Source organism: Falco peregrinus, chromosome 2 (genome assembly GCF_023634155.1).
Source record: "Falco peregrinus isolate bFalPer1 chromosome 2, bFalPer1.pri, whole genome shotgun sequence".
Lineage (NCBI taxonomy): Eukaryota > Metazoa > Chordata > Aves > Falconiformes > Falconidae > Falco > Falco peregrinus.
The window spans coordinates 117,179,222-117,205,347 of NC_073722.1; the positions used below are offsets into that span (position 1 = coordinate 117,179,222).

Here is a 26,126-nt window from a genome sequence, read left to right on the forward strand (position 1 = left end):
GCTGCCTTTTCCCTTCTTCCGCTTCTGTGGGCTTGCTTTTCCTTTTATTTTGAGCTAAATACAGCACAACCAGCCTGGGCTGGGCCCCGAGCCTTTGGAACTGTTACGGCAGCGCAGAGCGGGAGGGGGAGGGGAGCTCGGAACCCTCGTTTCACCCAGCCTGGACCAGGGTGCTGGTGGTATAACGAGGCGCAGGGTCTGTTCTGGTGGGGCAGGAGGCTGCAGGGTGGGCGAGGGCCGGTTGCTGTGTCTGCCCAGAAAACACGGCCCAGGGGAGGGGAGTGAGGAAGAGGAGGGAGTGGGGGTAGGGGGGCAGCAGCTGCTCTGACCCCTTCAGCGAGCACCAGCTCCCGGCACCCTGTTCAGTCCCGGGCACCTTCTCAAGTGCCTCCTTCCACGTGAGGTGCTGCTGCTCCCCCCGACGCGCACAGGCGATGAAAGGCTTTTCCCGGCCCCAGGAACAGCTGCCTCTTACTGGGGCCTTTCAGGAGGAAGGAGCCGGGTGGCCCGCCAGCCCCATCAGCCGCGGCAGGTGGAGAGCCAGCATGGGCAGCGGGGGCTGGACCAGCCCCCAGGGGCTGCAGGTCCTGAGCCGCCCGCGGGAAGGGAAGGAGAACCCTCAGCCTGGCTGTTCCCTGGGGGAGACTGAGGCAGCAAAAATCCCCAGCGCTTCCCCCAGTCCCATCCCGCAGGCAGGATGCAGCCGTGCCCCCCGGAGCAGAGGTGCTGCTGTTTGCCCAAACACAAGCAGCACAAGCAGCACCCCGGGGAGCACCAGCAGCCCAAGGCCCGGGGGGCAGCAACCAGTGCCACCCCCCCTCCCTGGGGCTGGGCAGAACGCGCTCCATGACAAAATACAGGCACCGGCACCATTTCTGCAAAATCCACCGATTCCACATGAAAAGAACTTTATTTTTGTGGAAGATTACTCGTCTGCTTTTTGTCTGTTGTTTTAAACCACATCATGATCTGTGTCACCACGGTGGGACGGGACGCTGTCCTATTGAAACATGCCATATAGATTTTGAATAAATAAAGCTACAAAGCCCAAGTTATGTACAAAGACCTTAGGCAAAGATATTATGTTTACAAACCTATGTACAATAAAACAAATGTAAACAGTCAAATGCAGCAGAGGATGCGCAGGAAAGGAGGACCATACAAACCCTGACGGTGAGGCGGGGGCTTCCCACCTCCCTTCTGCTGGGGCCAAGGGTTTTCCTCAGCGCTCGTAAATAAACCAACTTGGAGCTGCGGAACCAACTGAACGTGACCAGGCTGGGAACAACGATTCCTAAACCCCCAGACCAAACCCCGGCTGGGTTTGCTGGTTCGTTTTAAAAATCCACCAACTCTGAGGCACATAGACAGAGAAATCGCACAAATACGTTGCTTCAAAGACCCACAAGGTAACACTGCCGCCCACAACTGTCACAGAAGCCTGTCGGTGACGCTGTAAAATCCAGTCATATATTACACAGATCGGAACATGATTGTGACGGTTACAGGGTCCTGGGGGCCCACGGGCATGGTGGCCAGCTGGGTTAGCGGCTTCCTCAGGCTCTCGGGGAGCCGCTGTCGCGGGGGCTGGGTGAAGGTGGGGTACAAGGGGCTGGGAAGCCGCGCGGCACCGTCAGCGCCTACAGCAGCTGGGCACCCTTCTGCCCCGCGGCCGGGTGGGTGCGGGAGCACCAAGGGAGAACGCTGCAGCAGCGCTCGGCTCCGCCAGCTTGCGCTAAGGCATTTGATGTTGCAGCTGGTGGGTGCAGGGCCTGCGACGGGCACCCCCAGTGCACTGCCCCCCCCAGCACCCCCGGCTGCCTCTCAGCTGCAGCCCCGCAGCAGCCCGGCTGCCTCTGCCGCACAGGCAGGATCACCGGGGCCACCAGGGCCACCCACACAGGCAGGGCCACCAGGGCCACCCGCCCTCCCCTGCCTGCTCCAACCCAAGGCAGGAGTCAGGCACACACCAGCAGCGACGGCCGCGCGCCTGCCCAGCAGTAATGCATTCAGCCGCAGTAACCGAGTCACATACCTGGACCCGATTCCCAGGTGCAAGTGTCCAAAGTGCCATCGCAGAGCCTCACCCAGGGCCTCCTTCAAGAAGTCTGAGCCTTACTGGGAGGGCAGCAGCAGGATGCTGGAGCGGGCAGGGAGAGGGGGAGCCTTTAAGAGGGGCGGCCAATGTTTGTGTCATGCCAAACCTAAGTTATGGAAAAGATAAAGCGAGGGGCCGAGGACTGCCTGGCCGAGGTCTGGCCATCCCCTGAAACAGAGCACTGCGTGTCTCAGCTTGTGCGGCACAGGGTGTGGGGCCAAGTCAGAGAACATCTGCTACAGCAACAGGAGAAAATAAACTGCATTAACAGGACATGAAGGGCCGTGAGCACAGGGTCTCCTCTGGCAGCACGGTGCAGGTCGTGTTCCAGCGGCGTGGGAACGGGAACAGTTCTGGGAGCAGTTCTTCTCTTGGTGGGCCGAGAAAAGCATCCGCAAGTCCGAACACGACCTCCCGCGGGCTCATACGCTCAGGGGGAGCATGCCAGGCGCTGAGGATGGTCGAGAGGCTCCCAGTCCAGGAGGACCTTGATCAAAGCCGTTTACTGCCCTGAGAAGCAACAAGAGACAGTGATGAGCAGCTCCAGGAGACGGCACCGCTCACCTCTCCCCATCACCAGCAACTGGAAGACAGACCCCTCGCCTCCCTCACTGCACCTATCACCCTGACTGTAGGGCTGCTCGGTGGTGCAGGAGCAGAGCCAACACAGGACAGCATCAGGGCTCCCACCTCTGGCTGCGAGGACCGGTGCTCACACGCAGCCAGGGATACACAGGTGGGTGCCCAACCCATCACCTGGAGCAGGTACATCACCAGCCCGGCAGGACGAGCGGCTCCTGCACAGACCCTGGGCCTGCTGGGGCTACACGATGGGGTGGACACAGCTGAAGGCACCAGGCACAACAGCGCTGGAGGCTCGGTCCCCGTGGCCAGCCCCCTTCCCTCTGAATAGCCGCCCGTTTGCCCAGGAGCAGGACAGAGGGGCACAGGCAGCAGCACCCTCACGCAGGGCGCGCAGCAGGGCTGGGGCCGCCCCCACCCACGTCCCCAGGCCCGTCACAGCTGGCTACACAAGCTCTGCCCCGTCACGGGGATGGGCACACGCACGGCGACGGGCTCTGTGAGGGCAGGCAGGCACGCGTTAAAGCACAGCAGAGTCGCCTCTACACTACACTACTCCGGCTGGGGTGCAGGGGGGGCTCCGGATGCCTCCACACCCCCAGGGTCCATGGGTTCTCCCCTTCGCCAGGCTGCTGGGAGTAAGGCAGGCATGGAGAACCTGGCTTCCTGGTGGGCTGAGAGAGGAGCACTTGGGTCTGCCAGCTTCTCCATCTCTACTGGGTTACGGCTTTGACAGATTTTCCGTAATTAGGCTCAACACACAGCGTCTGCCCAGGCTCACCATCTGCTGATCACCAGCACCACAGCCCTGACAGCCAGAAGCAATTCTGTCCCCGTCTCAGGACGGCACGTCCACCCCCACTGTTGCCCCAGAGCAGCACCCTGCCCTCACGGTCAGGTTTGTAACACCACAGGTGGGGGGAGAACCCCCCCACCCCCGCAAGGCAGGCCAGCCCCTGCCCCGATGTCCACCCGCTGCCAAGAAGGGGCCCCGCCAGCACCTCACCGGCTCTGCCCGAATCACCAGCACCACAGAAGGTGCCATTCGGATCTCTCCTGGCAGAGCTACACGTGTGAGGAGGGACACCGCACGAGCCAGCCTTTGCTGCTCAGATCAGCAAGCTGCAGCGAGCAAAGGGAAGAACGAGAGGCGTGAGGGCTCTACAGATGAAGAAAAAGCCACCCTGCGAGCTGGTGGCTCTGGGGTCCCCGGCTGGACCTGGCGTATGCGCTCTGAGGCACGTCCCCCCTCGCTGCCATCGCTGCCTAAGGGACCAGTGTGCCAGCCCCTCACACGTGGGTGGCTCACGACAGCACCCCCAGACAGAGCAGTGCTCTTTCCGTGCTCCCTTTCGCGTGGCACACGGCTCCTGTGCGGCTCGCGTTCACTGCTGACCTCGCACCTCCCGCATCAGGGATGCGGAAACCCCGCCAGCAAACCCAGGAGGCTGCTGTCGTTGCACCGGGCAGTTACAAAACCCTTCCAGAAGAGCAGATGAAGAACTAAAAATCTCAACGCTTGCTAGCGAGGACAGATTCCCATGGTGACACGGCTCACCGCTAGAGCCAGGCCGTCTCCTTTCTGTCTCTTGCTCTTAAACATCCACACTGGCACAGCCTGAAGCACACCCCAGCAGCAGGGCCGGAGCAGGGAGAAACCGCCTTTCCCACCTCCGCCCCATTAAGCTGGAAACTTCCAACTCCCATTTGAGTGTTGCTTCACTACATTTCAAAAGGCAAGTGCCTCCCTGGCTGCACGCAATAAATAGCTGCTGGAAGAGGCTTAGGGGCAGATGTATTTCACTATTTGCCTTTGGATGAAGGGGCATGAAGCCAACCTGATCCCGACATGAGTCTGCAAATTAGTTATCAGCTAGAAAGTGCCTCTGCCAAGTAGGACAGGGAGAGGAAAAAAAAAAAACCAAACAAACACCAAAAAAAACCACACACAACAAAACCCCCAACGCCAAACAGGATTAAAATGGAGTAGTTTGCTGGCTTTGGGAAGGGTTAGAGAAAAGTGACATTCAACATCAGCAGCCTGGAAGTGCTTGTGTTTGATGAGTCGCATTAAAGCCAAGCTTTATGGATTTGTCACGTTTCCTGCACTAAATTGAGAGCCACTCTTTGCGACTGACAGACACCACGGGATGGTGCCCAGTCCCTGCTGCATGCAGGATGCGGCCCGGCCAACGCCAGCACCCTGGGCAGGCTGGCCAGGTCTGCAGCTCGGCTGAACGAGCACCAGTCCCCATCCCGGCTGTGCTGCCTCCAGCGTGGCACGGTGGGACAGGCAGGCTGGGGACAACTGACCCCTTTCAGGCCCATAGCAAGCGCCAACGCTCCCCACGCAGCCTGTCCTTGCAACCCAGCGATCCCCCAAAGCACTGCACCACGCCAGGCAGAAGGGTCCACATCCCTGCAGAGCTCAAACCTTGAAGCATTATCCCCCTCTGCACCAAGCCAGCCGCCCTCCCCGCCACCAGGCGCCTCCCCACCGCTGCCCGTCAGCCCCCCTGACACGACATTGCTGAATCAAAACCCAATGTGTGGCATCAGCACATGGCGCTACACCAGGGACAGGCCGAAGGAAGCAGTACAAACCTTCGAATATTGCCGTTTCTGGGGCACCAACTGCTCCCAAAGCAGGTTTCCAGCACCCAAGCTGTGCCTGTGGGGAGAACGCCTCCCTGCAGCTGTCACCATCCAACGGACCTGCCTCTGCAGGCAGTTTCTCCTTTTAAACGAAACGACACGTCTCTCTAACCCTCCTCAGCCCCTGCTCAGAGTCATGTTTAGCAGCTTGGGTGCCCTCTTCCATCTCCCAGAGGTGCACAAATGAGGCCAGAAGCTATGAAACCATCAGATGCTCAGCACAGATGCCACATGGACATGACGGGACTATGCCTAAACTACCTGCGTCAAAAATAATCCAGCAATGCCTGAAACAAGAAGGGAGACCAAGCCCTATTATCACAGAGCCAGGGCAGCAAGAGGACAAGTGCTACAAGCACTGTGTTACAAATGTTAACCCGCACATGTGAAGTGCTCACAGCACTGTGATGCACAAGGGAGACATGAGAAGGCTTTCTGCTGAAGATGGAGAAAGATAGAAACCTCATTTAGAACCCTTTTGAGGTTTCCCCATTGTTTGCTGATTTAAAAAAATACAGCAGGGAGGCAGCTTCTCCCCAGATCAGCTCCCGCAGACAGTTACCTGCACCGTTCACTGCGTCCTGCCCTCGGTGCAGAAACAGAGATAAAGCAGGGGCTTTGGTTTGCTGAAAGCCAGTGCAGTAAGGGGGGCACAGGAAAAGGCTTCAACTAGTAGCAGCAATTGGGGGGCAAACTGAAAGCTGGCATTATGGCTGAGCTTACTGAGGTCTTACCCAGTCATGGATTTCTGTTGGTAACGTGAAAATGCACAAAAAAAAAAAAGGGAAAAAAAGATCAGCATTACTGCAGTTAGAAACAGGGTTAAAGGAAAAGAAAATATGTTTAACACAGCAATGGTAAAAAGTAACAAATAAAGTGGACTGGATGACCCCTGCCTAACCTCTCAGAAGGGAGCTGGGAAGACAAGTCCTTGTGCTCAGTCCCCAGGGTCTCAGCCAGCACCGCATCGCTCCTGCCCTTGGCTGCTCTGCCCAGGCCAGGCCTGGCACGTGTGCGGGGCTGCTGCACAGAGCCGAGCTGCCCAGCAGCCTGGGGACCCGCCTGCAGCGATTAATCCCAGCCAGATCACTTCCCTCCTGCTTCTGCCTCGTTTCACTGACCCTCAGACCCAACCGAACGAGCTCTGTGGAGCCTGTGCTGTGCCCTTGCTCCAGGCTTCCTGAGAAACCACGCTCTGGTGCTTCAAATGGCACCGAAAGCACCGATCCCTGCTGGAAATGCTCCCTGCAGGGTTTCTGACGGATGTTTCCAATTGCCTGTCTCTGCACTGGCGTGGATTTTCTGCCCATTTCCAACCGCGCTCTCTGCCCTGATTGCTAAAGATAGGTTTTTACTCATTAAACTGTATTTCAAGCTGTATTTTGTACTTAGCACCTTATCGCTAAGACTCCCCCAACTTTACGTATCCAACAACAACTCAGCAGAAAATTTTCCTGTAGCCGAATAGCCCAGCTTGAGGAGTAAATGGATGTGGTCAAAGCATACTTGGCGACTGGCCCCGAAAGAAAACCAGATGAAGAGTGAGTTTCCAGGCAGGTGAGTGCTTTAAAACACACCACTTACCGCAAGCAGCAGTAACAGCACAAGGAGACAGATGAACACCCAGCACAGAGAAATAAGGAGCACAGGGACAAGGCTGTGGCAGATGAGGCTGGTAAAGGACCTGCGCTTTTTGACAGCGTGGGGAGCCCTTCCCACTGCCTTGAGAGGCAGATAAACAAGGACCCTTCGCCATCGCTGCCGGTGGTGCACCGAGCCCCTGTGTGGCCGGATCCCCTCCCACAGAGCCCGTGGCCCCGCTGCCTGCACAGCCTTGGCACGACGGTGCCACCCGGGTGCGCCGGGCAGGGGTGGTGACACCGAGCAGGAGCACTGCTGTCTCCCTGCGCTTCAGACCGTGCTGTCCACTCTCCCTGCTCGGCAATTCTGGCTGGCTCCCAGCACATCTGTGCCTTTGTTTGCTTTCCCATTAGCCAGAACCACGGCAACCGGAGCATCGGCAAACCGACAGCCAACAAAACATTGGAGGCAAAACACGACCGAAGGGCAAACTAACTTTCTAAGTTAACAGCAGCAGTACTTCATTCTGTATCTCTGATGTGACTGATCCAATCAGAAACATGCGTATCTTTGAAGAAATATTAATCGGATCAAGAAAGCAAGCAGCACACAATCTTACAGGTTGCAACAGGTTACAGCACTAGAGAAGTTTATCTAAAGTAAGGAGAAAGACAGAGATTATAGCCTCAGGCTTTGATCATGAGCTATTAGTTTGCAATACTAAGAGAACTACTACCTCATGCAGTTAGCATAACCACCAACTCTGCACCTCCAAGCACCAAGTTAAAACGCATGCAGCTTATCATTGCAAATGAATTCATTTACCCATGACCAAGGTGGGGAATATGACCTTTTCACGCCTAGTGGAGAAAAATTGAAACAGTTTATGCACACAATAAAAGACATTCCTGGGGATAACCCTGGGTGCAAGAATTGGGGCAAAGCAAAGGTGTTCCACAAAACCTCACCAGACCTCTCCTGTTCCACCACTGCATAATGAGACTGCTCTGCGCGGGCAGGCAAGGGGTCCTACTTCAGCAACAACCAGCACTCCCATCACACTCCACTACTGAAAAAGCACGGCCCAGATAAAAGCCTGAACATTGCAAAGCACATTACAGGACACGGGATTACTCACCTGCACCCGAGTTATCTACAGCTCCCTCTTCTTCCTGGGAAACTTTTTAATAAGGTGGACTAAGCAACCGAAAGATGACCCTGATCTCACAGCTTGATGTATTACAGTCAGGGTTGTGGATAACAGTGTCCTCCATGTAAATATACCTACATGCTTCACAGGACTGCTTGAAGTGTGCAAGCAGACACACTTCTCAAAAAAAAAATTGGCTTGTTTAATAAAACAAAACCCAACAGACTCACAAAAATAACCGAACTTTTTTTTTTTTTTTTTTTTTTTACATTCAAGAACACAGGAAGGGGAGCAGGAGAGCAGTGAACAAGGAACAAACACCCCACGTTGGCTCACATGCTGCCTCAGCTCTGATGTTCAAGTGCCAGGCCTCCGCCGAGCCCATCAAGGTCAGAGCCATTTTGTTCCCCAACTGGATCAAAGTTATTAACCAATTAAGAACAATTAAAACAGAAAAACACAAGTATCTATCTGAGAACATCCTCAAGGTGCTGTTTTGCCCTGTCCTGGCTTCTGAACAGAAACAGCATGTTCCTGAAGGAACAAGTCTGCAGGAAATTAATCTTACACCAGACTCTTTGGAGTTTTTAAAAATTACATAAGTCCTAACTGTTCTGATTTCCCAGCAAAGCCTCAGTGCAAGCCCCGCCATCCTCCAGGCCTCCCCTACAGCAACACTCCCCTGTGCCAGCTGCTGCCTGTCACTGCCTGCAGCTGCCTGCTCAGCTCCACTCAGCAAGCAAAGAGCAGGTGTTTGATGGGAGACAGAGACTCATCAAACATTTTAACCAACAAAATGGTAGAGGAAGGGAAGTAAATGGAACTGTAACCATGTGGCCAAGTTACCTCTGCCCTAATCCCACCACAACACAACCAGCTGTTCTTTGGGCAGTGGCTGCAGATTAGATTGGATCCACGATCACACGTGGCTGTTTCAGGCTCCAGCAACAACTAGGGGCAGAGAGGAGAGTACGGGGGCTGGAGAGAGAGGAGGAGAAGGGAGAAGACAGGGCATGCCTTGACTCAGCCCCCCATGCCCAGCCACCACAATGCACTCTGGATCTGATGTCTGCCAGCAACCAGTGCGGCTGGGAGCTCGGCCACTGCTGGCAGCGTGCGGGCATGATGGGGCTGACCTCATTTAGGTTACAGCTCAGTTTAGCTTACACGTGCAGACACAATTACACAGGTTTTACACAGCAGCCGTGGAGACGTGCACACGTCACAGACACCTCCAGCATGCACAGACCCTGACAGGGGCAGTAACGCAGAGCAGGAGCTGTTGCAAGGGGAGAGGGATGGGCCACCAGCCCCGCTGTGAACAGCGTATGGGGGTGCAGAGGAGAAGGACAGGACAGCAGGGCTGGGGAGGGATCTCTAACAACTTGCAGATAAGCACATCAGTGATTTCCACCCCCTTTTCTAGCCCACTAACATCCTCCAACTCTGCTGTAGAAGTTATCCTTCAGGAGTCTGGGTTTCCAAGCCTTTTTCAGCTACAACCTGCTCCTAACTCCAGGCAGCCAGCCCAGATAATAGGCGTGATGACAATCTGGATAATTTGAATTGACCCCCACACAGCAATCAGCTTGTTCCTCACACTACAACTCAATATAGCCATGCTGCCTCCTGAGAACATGATATAATCTCTCCCTACCAACTACCCTGACAGCTTGCACCTGAAACGTAGCCTGTGCACTGCAAGCACGAGCACTGCTGCAGTGGTGCACAGACCCCAGCCAGCCCTGCAGCACAGAACAACCCAGAAGTCTGGTTTGCACGTGACATTGACTTTGATAGTCTCTGAACTCTTCCTTTCCAAAAGCAGCAAACAGCAGTGGCTCTAAAAACTCTGAATGCCAGTTTCTAAGATGCAACTTGCCCTGCTACCCACATAGCAACACAATTTAGCTCAAACGAGGGTGATTGTAGGAAGCTCAGCTTGTCTGCTCTGTATATGGCACTCTTCAGGTTGGTAACAGCTCATTTAATTCTCTAAAATAAATTCTGGATTGAGGATGTGCTGAATATTGGCATCAAATTGCACTGGCTTGAGGTTTAGCATGGAAGGCTACTACCATGCAGGGAGCACGGAGGGGGTTTTGCCCAGTGACACCAAGCACAGCTCACAATACCGCAGTGCTAACACTGGAGGAGCGCTGTGGTTTTTGCCTCGCTTCTCAGGCTCCTCACACAAGCACGAGGCCCTGCGCTATGAGGAACTGTGGGAGAACCCTCCTGCTCAAGCACTTCCCAGTACCCCAGAGGAAGCTCTGACCACAGGCAAGTCACAGGAGACACGTGGGCTAGTTTTTCCTGTGAAAGCAGTTTCTGGCTTCATGGATGACACACAGCACAGCCAGAGAGGCAGTTGCCCCCTCAATCACCAGAATTACGCTGTTAATGACGTTTAATTTCCCCCTGATAGAGGGGGAAGTAGAGCAAAGAGGGCACCAGCCTCCCAGCGAACGTTTGCTGCCTACACTCAGCTGTTCTCACCAAGGGAATCTCCAGATTTGCAGTTAATGTACTTCCCCATGAGCACACCAGTAACTATAGCAACTCCACCACTACTTACTTCAGAACAGGCACTGACATCCTACCAGCTAGGAGACAGTCACATTGGCTTTTCTCTTTGCTTTACAGAAATCAGTACTGTCACCTTCCCCATCCCCTCGAGACTTTGGCTCCGCAAATTATTTTTCCTATAGGACAAAAGCTGTCATAGGCTAAAGACAAGCCAAGAAAAACTTCTGCTCAAAGTACATGCTGAAATGCACGCCCCTTTTGGGGAAAAATATATCCTTACTTACCCTTTGTCGAAGAAAGAAGTATGCCCCGGATGAGGGTACTTTGTGCCATTGCTGTTCATCATGCTGCTGTTAACGTTCCCTGAAATATAGGATTTCCGTGATGCCTGGTCCTTTGCAAAATTTCTGCAAGCAGCTAATTTGGATTCTAAGGCCTGTGAAAGTGGGGAGGGGAAAAAAAAGCATTGTCAAAACATTAATACCATTAAGAGAAAGTATTTTGCTGCTTGAGTTCATGCTTTGTCATGACCCCAAGATCACCATGATCAGGACCCCAGTGTGATCACCTTTGGCAAAAACTGAACTAAAAGGGAACAAAGCTATAATTTTCTCTATTACCCAACCCCAAAGGGAACACACACAACAAGACGCTGACGCAGACTGCTAGGCATGACTCAGTTCCATTAGGGTTCAGATTTTTGAACATATCCACTTTCAGTTAATTACTTAAAATAAGGAAGCCAACTCCTAGCAGAAGTTACCAAAACTTCTTGCTTCAGCAGCTGCAGCAAGACTGGCATAAGCTAATTGGAAGACTAAGACAGAGCCTAAAGCAGAATCCTCAGGTTTTGGGAGGAACCGCATATTTGGGAAGTTGAATTTTTTCCTCAGGACAATGCCTTCTAGCATTTCTTTTTTAATCTTGGCCTACAAAAAAACCAAAACAGTTTCCTAAGCCCCACTGATACACTTCAGAACAAACAGTGCTACAGCCACAGCATCAGAAGGAGGAATCTAAGGCAGCAGCTAAGCCTGTCTCTGTGGCCTGCACCTCATCTCTACTACTTCCAACCAAGCCTGGTGAGATCTTTTTCCCCCTATACAAGGTGACAGTCTCCGGATCACCCACTGACTCCTTGCAGGCAGGAGAACAAAAGCCTGATTTCCCTCTTCAGAACATCACCTGCCCTTTCTGCTGCCTGTCACAAACTGAGGCTTAACTCGAATGTCCATCTGGTCTAGCAGAAAGTCCTCTTAACTCTTTGGTACATCCACCCTGTGCAAGGAGGCATTCAGACACGTGCAAATGCATGCACTGGAGACAAAAGCTCATCTCCCCAAACACGTGGTTTGGTCCTGTTCCACATAGAAAAATATTCCATTAATAAGGCACCGACACGCTACCCCACATAAGTGAACACTACACGGTCTTCTAGAAATCCATGTAAGCTTACTAGCAACTATATGGGGAGATAGAGATAATTACCAATCTCTTGGTCTCAAAGCACCTATCAGCTGGAAATAGCCAGCATGATCTGTGCCAAGCGACTCCCGTCTCAGCTGCGAGCAAGAAAGCAGAGGGGAAATTTCCTGCAGAGGAAAGGAGTCTAAGGCTTGGGATGAGGCATCCTATGAACAGCCAAACCCAAAGAAATCCTGAACATCCTATAATTGTTACTAAACAAATGCACAAGCTGGAATTTTGTATCAGTGGCAGAGTGTGTGTCTAAGAGCAGGCTGGGAAGGCAGCATGCTTATTTGGCATTTCCTGTCCTTGCAGAGTAATCACACAGGATTGTGATTAAGCTCCCTAAATCCCCTGCAGACTCTTACTCACAATGATCCCATTTTAAACACGTCACTCCACAACCCAGAGTCATCCTGCCGCCCTTTCAAACCAACTACGAGCTCACTGGCTCCAAATGCAAGCAACGAGGTAATTTTCAATTTCAAACTTTGCTAAAACAACTGTCTCTACTGCATCTATTGCTGTTCTCAGTGTTAGCCACAAGAGACGGAGGAAAGCCAGCACCGGAGGCTAGACACCAAGGCTAACCATGCTTCCACTCAAAACACGAACCACCGAGGCATGTCAACGAGCTTCTCCTAACTCAGGAGTCATGTCTTCGTTCAACTGGAAAGCCTGGCATCCTAACCAACACTGTAACAGATGTTTAAACCACTTCTTCCCTGCTTACAGCAGTAATCCCTTTAACAGCTCACGCATTTCACTTCCCCATCAACTACATATGGGAACACTGGGCTTTCTCCTGATTTATTTTCTCACTTTCTTATCAAAGGTTTCTGGACATTATTTATTTCCCATTTTCAGCATCTGTTGCAGATCTCCCCAGGCACATGAGGAGACACTGGCAGCGTGATCTCGGCTCCTTGCTCATGTGCAGCAGGCACCCAGAGTCTGAGGCTCTGCATCTTAGCCTCATTACAGAGGAAGCTGCAAGGCCCAGTTTAAAGCAAGGAAAAGTAGCTGTTGCTGTCTAACTCCACATACCAAAGTGCTTGAGAAACTTCTACTCCAAATATGAATTTTGACACCAAAAATCTGCATCAGAACCTTAGTAACACACTTTACAAATCAAGATAATTAAAAAACACAAAACAGATTATCACATACTAAACAGTGAACACGGGTGATTTGGGAAGTACAGCACGTATTCAGCATGGGCTAAGGCCTTGCTCTAATTGTGCGCAAGGACGAAAGCACAACGACAGCAGCACAGAGCTAGTAAGAACTAGCAGCACAGAGCTTCAGTTCAGAGCACTCACCCCCACTTTCCGTAATAGATCTCCCACAATGTTGAGTGCAGATATTCTAGCTGAAGGAGTAAGGGGGCTGGTACCAAATCCATTTGGTATAGCTGCAAATACAGACACGCTTTATTATACGCCCTACAGTCAATTTTTCTTTTAAATGTAAATAAATCAACTTCTACATAAAAAGGTAAATCTAAAATCCTGCTGCAGACTCTTTATACAATTATCCCACAATAACACACAGACTACATGACCATTAGCCACGGAAAATGAAAAAGCTTAATTCCTGTCCACTGCCCTCTTTCCCATTAGACCTACATGCAGAGTTCATGCACTCTCCCATCTGCAAGGCTATTGCCTGCAATTCATCTAATCCAGCCAGAGCTTCCTCTGGAATCTACCCTTTCTAATTTGAAAAAATAATGTATTAATCCTTGTGATTGTCCAGAGCCTTCCAGATGGGGAAGGGGACTAGACTAACATCCTGATGTCTCACAGAGAAGAGATGACCCCTGAAAACTATGTGCGGTAACAGAGACCCCAGACCATTAGAATTACTGACTACCATTTACTCACCACTGCTACCCCACACTTAAGAAGAAATACCAGCTACTCCACTTCCCTGCAACCCCAGGTATCTTCAGTGCTCTGCTGCAGGCACCTAGTGCTGAGTACAACCCCTTCCCCCTCAAAAATCTTATCTAAGCTTCACTGCCCTTCTCTCCTGTGCTACTTACTCATTATACTCCTTGAATGCACCTGATGCTGCCCCAGGATTTAAACACACCTTATGCAACACACCTGTGGGATCCACCTGCATTTACTTCAAATTCACCAACAAGCACTTGGTCTGAAACTGTTAGCTAACAAGCTGAACATACTGCCGAACAACTAGACACAGTTTCTATGACTTATACCTTTTGGGGAAGGAAAACTATTTTCTGATCCTTTTCCAACAGGCGTAGCTGGCAAGGAGAGAGATGCCTGGACAGCTGAATCCATCTTTTCACAGTCTAGAGTCGGAGAACTGGGTGCTGACTTTCGGGTGACTTCTTGTTGTCTTTCCCGTACTGCCAGCTCTTGCCGTAAGTCTAAGGGTCAAGGGAAAAACAAACAAACCCCCCATATTAGCGACCGATTTCTCAAACACACACTCTCTCTTATTCATTTGGGAGGGAGGGAGGAGGAGACACTTTGTGACAACCTTGTATTAATTGCCTGCTGCTTGCTTTCCCCCACCTCAGAGCAGTCACAGCCCAGCACCATCATTTCCCATGACAGCTGGGAGCAGAGAGGCAGCAGACAGAGCCCTCGCTGGACCACAGCACTGTGTGGTCCCAGTGAGCACAGCTGGTGATTTAGCCTCGGTATTTTTGCCCACCTGTACCGTGAGTCCCATGGAAAGCGTGCTACAAAAACTGCAGCTGGCCACAAATGCCTGCCGAACTACACTCGGCTCCTGCCCAGAGGCTGGAAAAAGGGAAGAATAACCTATTCTTGTTTCCAGTTCCCCACATTATTCTTCCAGTTAATATACCACAGGACTCCACACTAGCCAGAGACAGTCAAAGGGTTGAACCCAGTTTCTTGATACCTCGACAAGTAGAAGAGTAGACTGGAGAGGCTGGGTAGTCCAAACCACAGGGAAAGAGACTAGAGATTAGGAAACACATGTTTCATTCTCACCTCCTCTCCAGACTGCCGCTTACCCCTACCTTGTCCCCTCCCATTTCCACACACCTTTGCTACAAAGAGCATCCAGCACAGCTCAGCATTGAATCTATAAAATCCTTAGAAGGGACTAGACACAAATAAACGATAGATTACAAGGGGGTTGTTTCTTTTTGGGTACAGCAACTTAATCTTCCACAGACTTCTTATTCCTTGCCTCAATCTGGTATAACATGCAAGAGCAAAATTAGTTGTACATTGTGGCTTTTAAGTTCTCACAAATATTTAGACCTGATTTTAAGTAAAACAGCACAGCTGAAATGAAAAACTATTTAGGCTCCTAGCAGAGGATTTGTGGCTGTTCAATCAGAAATATTTGACCTTGACACTGTATCAGTCTTTTAGTGGTTAGTGTTCCTGCTTGCTGTCAAGGGGCTGTTGTCAGGGGGAATAACATGTAGCTTTGTTACCCTAACAAACACTAAAAGTTTCCAAATGACTCATCCAAGAAACAAGATGTCTTTTCTGCATATCATTCCAGTGTTCTAGAAAACAGTCCCCTAGGTTTTTTTGTTTTTTCCAGTATTATTACCCTAACCCCAAACTACAACACATGTATTTCCCTTTTCATATTTGTTATAAAATTCCTGTGCTTCCAATAAAAGCTTTCAATTTGTGGGGAACGAGCATGGTCCAAAGAACTTCACAAAGGAGAACAACAACAAAAAAATCCCAGCCTGTTGTCAAGTGTGCTGTCTCACACTCAGGTCTAGGCCTTAACTGAGGAATTATTTTAGAAAAGCTTCACTTGGGAAACAAAGTTGAAAACCACTAAACTACATTAAAGGCAGGCACAGGCTGAGGAGCAGATCATCGCCACTGTTAGAGAAATTAGTTTCCATCAACCATTAAAAAAAAAATTAAAAAATGCATCTCCAGCATCCTCAGTGCCTAATCCACTGGGGAATCCTCAGCTCCTGATGACATCCCAGAACACTATCCCAAACATCTCGGATCACACCAGTCTTATCACAGTCTTCACTGGAATATCTTAAATAAACCAGGCAATTTCCAAGAGGTTTAGAAGGAACACAGGAGACAGGATTTTTAAAGAAAGTTATTTAACCATTTATGATGTATTTCCCTGTCATTTCCTATGCTTTCCCTTCCTATACAAGACATAAAACCACAGCGAGTTGGAACTTTTGCAGCACACTTCCCCATATTCTGTTACATCTAAGAAACATACTACTTTTGTACTTCCCTGTGTTAAAACATCCTGAATGAATCTGATATTAACTTTGCCCTACATGAGGAAATTTTTCCTCTTAGCTACACTGGACATACAAAGAAGAGAGAACATACTGTTAGTAATACCCAACGCTTACATTACGCATCCAGTGCAAGTCTCATTATGTGAGGCTTTCTGTAAACATGAGCTTTGGTTGCTACATGTCTCTCTTACCAAGCCAACAATGTACCAAGACACAGAACTAATCAAGTAAGCCATACCTCTCGCTTCATCCTTTAATCTCTGTACAGAAACTAGCAACGATTCCTTGTCATCCAGCTCACTTTCTAAAAACGCATTTCTCTCAATAGCTTGGTTCAGCCTTTGTTCAAAGTCTTCCAGTGAAACTATTGTTGCCCTAGAAACAAAATCCAGAATATTAGTTTCTTCAGCTCAGCCAACATAAAAGAGTATTCAAAAACATAATAGAAGAAAAATGTTAGCAGGGCCTACATTCAAGTTAGTAATTCGAAAGCTATGGAAATGCTTCTTAGAAAGGACTAAACTCCAAAGCAGCAGGGAAATCAGATGAAAAGAACATGATAGCATCTGGCTCTCAGAGATGTACCAAAGAGCTGGGAAAGAGCCAGTCCAGTGCACCCATCTCCACTTTTCCCATGCTCCTAAGCACTGGCTCAGGTGGTGCTGTACTCTCCAGAGCTCTGGACAGGCAACAGCCCAGCGAATGCAAAAAGCAGGGCACTGGGACATTAGCTAAGACCCAATTTGCTCAAAAGTTAGTGTCAAAAGTTAGTCAGGAGGTTAAGAGCCTTGTGGAAACAGGGCCTCAGCTTTCAGATCTTTTTGCCAGATAGCCAGAGGCTCATTCCTGGTCCCACTGAATCAATGGCAAAATTCCCATTCAGCAAAAGGGAAGCATGACCTGCTCCAAAACTGGGCGTTGCTAAGAGCAGCCTGTTCATTTTATGCATTTATAAAGGGCACGTTTGTTCCCTATAGTCATTAAGCTGTTATGCAAGGGAAGAGGAGACTCCTTTGGCCTGCTTTATTTAAAAGGGACTATGTAAAGCATTAGCTTCTTACTTCAAAGGGGCTTTGAGCTACAAGGATCACAAATGTATTATAAAGTTACCTAGCTGGTAGTACTAAAAGCAGCGCACTGGCCTGGCTTGCTCTGAGCCTGCTCGCACTGCCTGTTTCTCACAGAAACACGAAGCACTTCGGTCCCCTGCCTTTCTTGCTGTAATGTAACACTACCAGCTGATGGAGGTGAACTCCAAAGGTAAACAGCACTGTTCAAGAATCAAATGTCTCTGGGTTTGTTTAGGTTTTTTTGAATGCATGTTATTTTCCCCTTTAAGGAATAATACAATGATCAGGGTAGCAAAGAAAAGATCTAGTGAAAACTTTAAAGCAAAGAAGAGGTTTGCAGTCTTCACCTCTTTGCACGTTCCAAGTCATCGTTGGCCTGCTCCAGCTCCCTCACATACTTATGCAGCTGATCTTTAATGGCCCGTGTCTGGCTCAGGTCATCCTCTAACAACGACACTTGCTTGTAACTTTGCGCATACTGGTGCTCCAGTTTCTCCTGAAAGAAAGAAGCAGTGAGATAAATATCAGTTGCGTACACTCTCCAAGTCATCAGTAGTAAAATGGGACAAAGAAAGTAACATACTCGCTGCAGTTTGCCGATTTGGGATTGCTGGTAATACAGAGCAAATTGGAGAAGCAGAAAGAACAGGCTGCTCTGAACGTCAGAGCTGGACACAGCATAAAATCACAAATGCTGCACTGTGCACAGACATCCTGCCACGACACAGCTGGCTGCTCAGAAATGCATCCCTGCATCTGTTCCCAACAGCCTGCACTGACAGCTGCTCTGAAGTCTCAAATATCTAGGAAGCCAGAGAGAAATCTAACTACATAGCCTCCCCTTCAGTGCCTCTCCCCTGACAATAGCCACACTGTTACCAGAAATTGTCTGACACCTCCATTAGCAAAAATGAGATCTACTGAAATCTGTTGCAAAACCTCCAGGTCCACAAGCTCATCTTTGAAAGACTGGTGGAACTCACTCCCAAACACTCTCACCAGCTCTGAGGGTACAGACAGGGGCTTATGGAAAAACTGCTGACATTATAAACCACTTATTGACCTTACAGATAAAGCCAGGAGTGGATATGCAAACAAGTAACCCCATAAACTTTTAATTCCACTGGGTAAGTTTCCAACCCTTGCCTTCAATAAAATAACTCAAGACTACAACAAATGATGCTTTTCCAAGATTCCAAAAGAGGTGAGAACTTGTTAACATACAGGCATCAAATAAAAGTTACCTTCTGCACGTGCAGATCTTTACACAATTCCTGTCTCCACAGATATGGCTGTTAAGAATTAATTAGTTTCTCTCTGAAAGATGTGCACAAATCACCAATCTTCAGCTTTCTTTAAGGTCTCAAAACCAAGGAGACCTCTGGGCAAAAACCCCTTAGTTTGCAAAGGAAGATGACAATGCAGTGGTGTGACAAAAACATACTTGTGTTGTCCACACTGTTGCTATGCTGATGTTGCCTGTGTAACTACTAAAGCTACTACTTGGCAAAGCCTAGAGAATTCAAACAAACAAGCACAAACTCCATGACAAGAGTTTCATGATGTGAACAAGAAAAATTCCACCAGAAATTTCCCTGGTAAGTTGCTGGCCTTATTTGGAGTACATGTCATACTTTGGTCTGGATCTTGAACAGACAACTCCTTTACTTCATTGGGATACTCAGTGACCACAAACAGACCAGACAATCTAAAATGAGATCGAAAACATATCTTTAAGAAGCAGCAGTGCTATTACAGAAAAGACCTACCTTTAATGTTTCCACTTCATACTTCAGTCTTTGGTTATCTGCTTGCAAATCTCTATTCCTCTGCTCAGCTTGGACTAGCTGTGCCTCCAACTCAGCTTCTAATTCTCTGCTTCCCTCCTGAAACTCAGCCAGCTCTTCGCGAGCTTCCTGGAAGCTGTAAGGAGAGGATTTCATCAGTTGACAAGCCAGTATCTCCCAAATTAAAAGAAAATCCACAGCTCTTCTAAAATATTAAATACTTTAAAACTCCTGTTTTATCAGCTTAAGTGTCACCTACAGACCTCTAAGGGGAAAAAGAAAAATGGGGAAACTGAGAAATCACATTAAGCTTAGCTATAAAAGGAAATTAATTCTCTTGCATCAAAACGAACAGCTACATTAAACGCATGTGTGAACAGAAACCTGTATCAAGGCTATTTACAGGATTCATGGAAGTCTGAAACCCACTTTGTACTCCATTAGCTTTCACTGCTAGCAGACTTGATAAAGTCAATTAATTAAGCAAACATTTAACCCAATTTTGGTCAAAAACTATAAGAGAGAAAAGCAGATTCTGTATCTCTGCAGTACCTGGAAATTTAAGGTTCTTGAAAAGGATGAAAACTTGAATCTTAGGGTTACTGAGCACCTGGGCAGGAAGCCAGCACATACCTACCTTGTACCACTGCAAGTTATTAAATACTAGAAGTAGCTACTCCACATACTTTGCTTATTAAATTTGCATCTTTGCCATACATAATAGTTCAGCTCTTAGCAAGCAACACAGAAAACTAACAAGGCTTCAGGAAACACAGAATTTTCTGACACCCAAGAAAAGCTTAGGGTTCTCCACATGCCCTCCACCTTCCCCTTTAAAAAACCCCGAAATCAAACAAACAAACAAAAAAACCAACAACTTGAAGCTTGGGCTCTTGGGGCTTGACAGAGGTTTAACTGGCTTCACCTCACTGCACCTGAGTAACACTGAATGCAAAGAAAGCTTTCCAAAGAAAAACTGGGAGCCTCCAGTGCCCCCCACTCTATAAAGAAAACCCCAAAACAGCCAGACAAATCACACCCCTCTCCCACAAGAAGCACAGTGTTACTCAAGACAGCAACCCCTCCTGTCACTTCTGGTAACCAAAAAGCCCTGTGCCCCCTAAAAGACACAAACCACTGGTACAAGCTGGACTATGAGGTACAATACACTTCAATAAACTGCAGCAGACACCAAGTCAGCCACTTTTCATACCAATAATTCCACTACAAGAAGCTCAAGGGAACAGTAACGATACAAGGTAAGCCCAAAGGCCCCTTCCTGTGATTAAACGTCAAGATACTACTTAAGGTAGCACTTTAATTATACAAAGATGCACATGATCGCAAAAGGGCTCTGCTCTTGCTCAAACATGCTCAAAACATAGCCTGGAGTTCCTGGCGTGGTAGCACTGTGCAAGAAATACTTAGCTCCCACAAGGCTGGAAATTTTAAAGCTGGATATGCAAGAAATTCTTTCTAAAATATCTAATACCCATCTTGGTGTAGCCTTGCAGAGAAATAGATTAAACAGTGTTCTGGCCATTAGGAACCTAATCCAGCCTGCAAGTGTACAACCGTACCTCTGTTTGTATTTCAAGGAAAGCTCTTTCCAATATGCAGTTTCCTCCTTTGGACTCGAAAAGGTCGGGATTTCTTCACTGTCCATGATCAATACAACCTGCAGGATACAAACATAATGCACTCGGGATAAATAGACAGGCAGACCACTCCCAAAACTGCTGCTAAATACTGGGCTTTCATTGCCACAGCCTTTCTGACAGTGGCATTCAGACTTGGCACCCACAAGTGGGATGTTAACGATCCCTAACAAGCCTCATTCAGCAGAGACCTGCTACAACAAGCAATGTAATTTTACCCAGCTTCTGGAAACGCTCATGCAGCAGCCTGAAACAAGACCAGAAATTCTGGCTGTATTTTGTACCTGCCACTGAAACAGCAGTTAATGCCACAAGCTCACTCAGGACCGCAGTTGGTAAGGATACCAAAATTTACAGCTGCTACAGCTTCCACTTCCGTTCATAAAATGTTGTTAAAAGAGATTTTGCCTCCTGTCACCAACACTGTGATGCACACTACAACTCCTATTAGAGCTGCAAAGGCATGTAATGAATGAGGACAAACACCCTGAGGTCAACCGCTAACACACTGTGCTATGAAGATTAATTTTCAGTTTACTCTTCCTACGTGGGTCCTAGCCGATTCCTGCCTTCACGTAAAACATGCAGGCGACAGAAGTTATCCGCACAGTTTTTCTCCCTCCGCCCTCGCAGACACAAGAAAGATCAGCCTCATAAAATTACAGTCACGTCATACAACAGTGCTTCGAGCCTGGAGGTGTTTAGAGGAGCAGCTTCCCATGCCAAGGCAGGGGGACCACACTGTCTGGATGAGGAATGAGGACCTCTTTTCTTCAGCTGCTTGGACCACTGGATGCCATTTGCATTGCTGCTTGGCTACTAGCCAGCAAGCGAAACACAACTTAACACATACTTTCTATACTGCTGCTCAGCATCCTTGACACACACCCGGTCTCAGGAGCTGGCGAAGCGGTGGTCACCATCCTGCCATGCACACCAGGACCAAGAGGAGTGTTCAGACAGCCACAGTTCCCGACCACAGCCAGATGCACCACACCACGTACCATTTCTGAGCTCTCCCCACGCAATCCCACAACAACTTTTACAAGTAGGCATTTTACCCCCAAAAGCAAAGACTCAAATTCTGTTATTAACACCCAGCAAAGATAAGCTGAAACAAACCTCTTCTCTGTTTAATGCAGAGGCTTTAAACAATGCTTGCATCAAGCTCATCTATCAGTAATAGTTGACCTAGAAAACCTGACTTTCATACTAACAGGCATCAATAGCCAACACTGTCCCTTCAGGCCTAAAATTGTCACACTAATATGTTCCGCATCTCAGTGACCCACATTTTAGACACCTAAAAGTGGGACAAAACAATCCCATGCTTTCATCAGAGGGCAGACAGGCTCATTTCAGAGACGGGCACTTAGCTCACAGATAAAGTGAAGCAAAACTAGCACATTTGCTCTTCACCTGAGACTGCAGCTGCCACAATCCAAGGGCACAAGATCAAATTTACCCAGAGGGTGCTAAGAACCTCAAAAACACCCCAACTCTCCCACTGTGTTTATTTAAACTTTACAGCTTTATTGCAGAAGTGAGTTTGTCACAATCGGGTCTCCATGCTGCCCAAGAGAACTGACAGTGCTTCCTTTTCTGCATTGCCCTGTACCAAGAAAATAAAAAATACATACGGAGCCATTATAATTCCCTCAGCACATATACTGTCAGTCCTGCCGTACCTTTTCAGATAAAAATTTATTTGGGTGTACTTGCTTCAGCAGTTGCACCTGTTACCAAGGCAGCTTAATCACGGCACAGGGACAGATCCCAAGTCCTATGCAAAAGACTGTTTACAGCGGAGGTAGAGCCCATGAATCACCTCCCAAACTGTTGCGGTTTCGCAGCCGGGTGCATTAAGGCAAGCAGTCATCTGCTGTGGCTCTGGCATGTGTCAGGCAGCTCCTGAACTGCAATTCAGATTGCCTGGAAGAGGTGAACAGCTCAGCTCAGCTAGTGCTGCGTGCTGTCCATAACATCAGTCCTGCACTGTTCTCACTGAAACTGCCTCAGTAAAAAAGCCTTCTGACCTTTTCCTCTAAGGCACTCTGCTCTGAACTGGCACAGTCTGAGAGGCTTCACTCTGAGAAGCACATTCACCCCAAAATAAATGAGACACAGCATAAAACGGGGTCAGCTCCCACAGTTCAGGAGGAGCTGATCTCAAAAGGTAAACAGCCAGGAAGCCACCCATCAGCAAAATTCAAGATGTGTTTAGAAAAAAAGTTTGTACACAGAAACATCTCACACCATTTCCTAGAAATAGCCGAGATAAAGTACATCTGGGCCCAAGACTCCTTCCTGTCTGCTCACACGGGGTACGCCCTTGGAAATAAACAGCCGAGGAATCCCTGCAAAGCCGCAGTCTGTGTCAGAAGGGCTGCTGGGACCCACAAGTACTCACAGTCATCAACTGCTGATGCAGGAGACTCAGCCCCTCGCCCTTGGTCAAAAGACCCTTTCCTTTTAGATACCGGAGGGAGGAGATTCAGCTCTATGGTAGGTACTTCATGCCCCTCAGCAGCAACTTTTCCTCCCTAAATCCACTCAGCAGGAGCAAGATGACCTTTTCCAAGTCACCCATCCCTCGCCCGCCTTGGCTAAGCAGGTGATAGCTCACCATTACCCATGCCTCTTCTATCACCATGCCTAATGCTACCAGCATGGATTTTTGATCTGTTGACTGCACTGCATAAACACCTACATTGGATGCTCATGCCAGCATGCAATACTAAGCTCCAACACCCATATCCCAGTTTTTGTACATGGTTACATCGCTTGTCTTCCCTCGCAAACATGAGGGACAAGAGGAAGAGGCAAGAGCACACAGACACACTCAGCAAACAGGGCAGTTCATAGCCGAAACACTACTCCGAGTTGGGAGATGCAGCCACCTTCCAAACGTGCCACCAGCACACATGTGCCCATAAGTAAATGACTTCACTTTTGCCAGACCTTTGCCCATTCCCTCTATTTAAGGTATAGAAACACGGGCCTATCTAAGCACATGCACATGAGGTATAGAAACACGGGCCTACCTAAGCACATGCACATGCCTGGCAGAAAGTGACTCCTAGGCATTATCAAAACATAACCAGACATTTTAAACATCTCGTATGTGGGAGAGCGGATGCCCACAGAATACCAAAAGTTTAACAAAAACGGCTTTGCTTCAGCCTGTTGCCAGTTGTCCGGGCTCTGGGCATTATGTGAGGAGCTGAGAACCAGCACAGCAAGTCCTTCCTATTCATGGGCTTCTTTGCATACGTGGCACTCGCAGAATCAAGCCTTTGACAAACAACACTGAGGCTTTCAGGATACAAACAAGACAATGCAGCAGCGTCTTCCAGGGAAAATGAGAGCAGGCTTATGCTGCTGCTCACTTCAATTCATTACAACACAGCTTAGCATTCACGCAGTGCCCTGGGAAAACTCAGCTACGTGGGCATAACTCCAGGATCCAAAGCAGCTCTCAAACAAGAACTATGCTCAAAACGTGGTAGCTCCTTTCAAGCCCCCACTTACACAGTCAGCGGGGCAGAGTAACTCTCTGCTGTTAAAATGGAACAGCTTTTCCACACCATGATCACCGTAAAAAAAAATGCAGCTTGTAGGTTAAGAACTTCTCTAAATCCAGGGGGGTTTGCATGGGACAAATCTTGTTTCCCACCTCCAAAAGCATCTTTATAAGTGAGATGCTCAGTGTCCTCTGGATATTACAAGAGCCAAAGGCTGAATCCAACATGTAGCAGAAGTAAGTAAACCAACATGCAGACGGTATTTTTCAAGTAGCTCAAGGAATCTTGCATTGGAGGCCAAACCAAACTCTTTACCGACCCACCCTTCAGCTAAGTCACCAAAGCACAAACACAGTTGAAGTGTAACACAGTAACTTAAAAAAAGCTTCCCCGGCTCTCCATGTGACTGGAGGCTGCTGCTAGAGTTTGGATCAAGTATCAGACCAAAACACTAAGTTTGAAATGTAACACCATGTTTCAACTTCTACCCACCCCTTCCCACAGTTGGGAATCCACTCCTCCCCATTCTCAAAGTCAAGTCAATTCACTGACGCATCGCATTAAGGCTGAGCTACAGAAGCGTGTCCAAAACAATTCTGAGTACTGCTTGGAGGCAGCTGCAATTCACCCAGGATGTACCTGCAGCATCTCAAGAGGCTGGATAAACCATTCTTCCTCATTTTATTCACACAAATAATTAAGCAGAGGCAGTGCAAGGCCACTCAAATGCGACAATAGTGCTTAAACTCCCGCATCTACGCTTTGCTGCCCCACCACCGAAGGGAAGGCAAACATCCACTGAGCTTTGGATTAAACAAGTAACTACCTAAAATAGGACTTGATAAAGAAATTCTGCCAAGCTCGCCTGTGGCTTTCAGTTATTGAGATGATAACCCATTCTGGCTACCCAAGTCCCCAAAATTGCCAGGTGCCATGTTAATTGCCGCAGTCATCCTCTTCTCGCAGGGAATGACTCTGCCGCTGAGTGCTGGCACCATCCAGAGCTGCTGTGGAGAGCAGAAAGGACTGTCAGCAACCAGGTCTTCCTCCTCTTCCCATTTTATGCTGATTCACAGACATAAAAGCAGAAGAAATCTTGTTTCCACCGTTCTCCACCTTCTCAAACCACAAGAACCAACAGGTAACCTCCCCAAAACCCTGAAGCTCTGGATTTTTTCCCAAAACCCAATCAGGACTCAAAGCAAAGGAACTGAACATTCTAGCCAAAAATCAAAGCAAATCTGCGTTGCCTTTCATTTATTAGAATATGGAAAACAAAAACCAAACAAATGGCATGGATTAGATTTCACCAATCAATTTGTGCTTGTTTTTCTCATCCTGAAATAGGAGCTGGAGGCATTTTCATACACGTTTTGGAAGGCTGCCCACATCCATCGCTGCTTCAGAAAGTGAACCTCTGTCTTTTCCTGCAATACTATTTTTGAACTGAATGTTCTCGGGTGAACCGCAACAAATGCCTCCTTGCCTCTTACAACAGCAGCATATGAGCTTTCAGGAAAAAAAGAAAGTCACAGGGCACAGCGTCAGCACAAGACTCTGTCCTCTGCTGTAATAATAAATACTGCATTTCCAATTTGGACAGCACAGGAGGCAAAAGATAACCAAATGCTACCTGCAAGAACTTTGTGCCAGGTTCAGACAAAAAGCCTTTAAGATAAGCAAATACCATACAGTAAAGCCTTGTTATCTCAACAGCCTCTGGTGGGATTGGCCTTATTAATCAAATAGAACAGGTATGCTTTACACCAC

The 26,126-nt window shown here is 48.7% G+C and overlaps 1 protein-coding gene across 4 annotated transcripts in view; it reads right to left on the reverse strand.

The window, feature by feature from the left end:
* Positions 1-872: 872 nt before the first annotated feature.
* Positions 873-26,126, reverse strand: part of NDEL1 (nudE neurodevelopment protein 1 like 1) — a 29,260-nt gene continuing 4,006 nt past the window's right edge. For 2 of the 4 annotated variants that reach the window (XM_055794256.1, XM_055794257.1), the window contains exons 2-9: positions 20,755-20,852; positions 19,157-19,310; positions 17,735-17,883; positions 16,556-16,692; positions 14,290-14,463; positions 13,385-13,476; positions 10,880-11,031; positions 873-2,608 (exon numbers count right to left, since the gene is read on the reverse strand). In XM_055794256.1, the coding sequence (XP_055650231.1) occupies positions 2,521-2,608; positions 10,880-11,031; positions 13,385-13,476; positions 14,290-14,463; positions 16,556-16,692; positions 17,735-17,883; positions 19,157-19,310; positions 20,755-20,840 (1,032 nt within the window). In that variant the 5' untranslated portion in view covers positions 20,841-20,852 and the 3' untranslated portion in view covers positions 873-2,520. Of the gene's footprint in view, positions 2,609-7,741; positions 7,777-10,879; positions 11,032-13,384; positions 13,477-14,289; positions 14,464-16,555; positions 16,693-17,734; positions 17,884-19,156; positions 19,311-20,754; positions 20,853-24,363; positions 24,384-26,126 lie in introns of those variants that run through there. The other 2 variants (XM_055794258.1, XM_027784880.2) reach the window with 2 other exon arrangements.